This window comes from Myotis davidii, unplaced genomic scaffold (genome assembly GCF_000327345.1).
Source record: "Myotis davidii unplaced genomic scaffold, ASM32734v1 scaffold2100, whole genome shotgun sequence".
Classification (NCBI taxonomy): Eukaryota; Metazoa; Chordata; class Mammalia; order Chiroptera; family Vespertilionidae; genus Myotis; species Myotis davidii.
In genome coordinates, this window is record NW_006292458.1 from 1 (window position 1) to 880 (window position 880).

General features: G+C 61.0%; 1 protein-coding gene across 1 annotated transcript in view; it reads right to left on the minus strand.

The window, feature by feature from the left end:
- Positions 1 to 9: 9 nt before the first annotated feature.
- LOC102767400 (sialic acid-binding Ig-like lectin 5) overlaps positions 10 to 880 on the minus strand; it is a gene marked incomplete at its 3' end in the record, with an annotated part of 10,205 nt that continues 9,334 nt past the window's right edge. Inside the window, exon 6 of the mRNA XM_015565437.1 lies at positions 10 to 462. Within this exon, the coding sequence (XP_015420923.1) occupies positions 10 to 462 (453 nt within the window). The remainder of the gene's footprint in view (positions 463 to 880) is intronic.

Consider the following 880-nt stretch of genomic DNA (forward strand, 5'->3'; position numbering starts at 1 on the left):
GCAGGGAACAGTTGTTGGTCGTGGGGTCTGCGAAGAGGAAGCGGCCTTCGGTCCCTCTCTTCACTGTTTTATTCCAGTTGCTCGAGGCCACAGGAGCAGCAGAGTTTATGTTGTCCCCGTCCCGGTACCAGTAGGTGTAGAGGTTGCTAGAGGAAGACCACGAACTCCACGGGAAGGAGAAAGAGCAGGGCACGTGGATACACAGACCCTCCTGCACCGTCACCGATTCCTGCACTTGGAGCTCATAGCCTCCCTGCTGCTGCTGCCGGGACCCTGGGGGTGGGGGATTGAGGCTCCGATGCTGTCCTTGCCCCTTCCCCACCTGCCCTGCCCCCCTCCCTAGCCATTCACCCCCCAACAGCAGGGGCAGCAGCAGCAGGTGCACCATGGCTGCCTCTGAGAGGGCAGAGCGGATCTGGGTCCCTGTGTCAGGGAGCGAAGTACCCAGCTCTGGGGTGGGGCCTAGGGCACCCCAACAGGAAACCCTGGGGGAGAGACAGTGACCAGGCTGGAAGGGGAACTTGGCCTCCACTGGAGTTGGGGGGTGTAATGGCTGAGAAATCTTTCTGTCGCCCCTCCCTCCGCCCCCCCCATGACCCTGCAGGCAAATGCCCTGAGGCCCTGGGAGGCTGAGTGGCTTGTCCAGAAAGTGACCCCCTTACAGAGGATGTGTCAGTGGGGACGGAGGGCGCCCAGGGGCCAGCACACTCAGAGCTGGTCCTGGAACTCGGGTGGAGGGGGACCTGCCCTCCAGCTGAAACTGTTGAGCATTCTGGAAAAGGGTAATTGTAATATTGTTTTAGACCAAGTGGGAGCAAAAGGGAGAGTCCAGTGGAGGGTGGAACCCAGGGGCAGAGCTGAGCTGCAAAGGCCTTGGGTC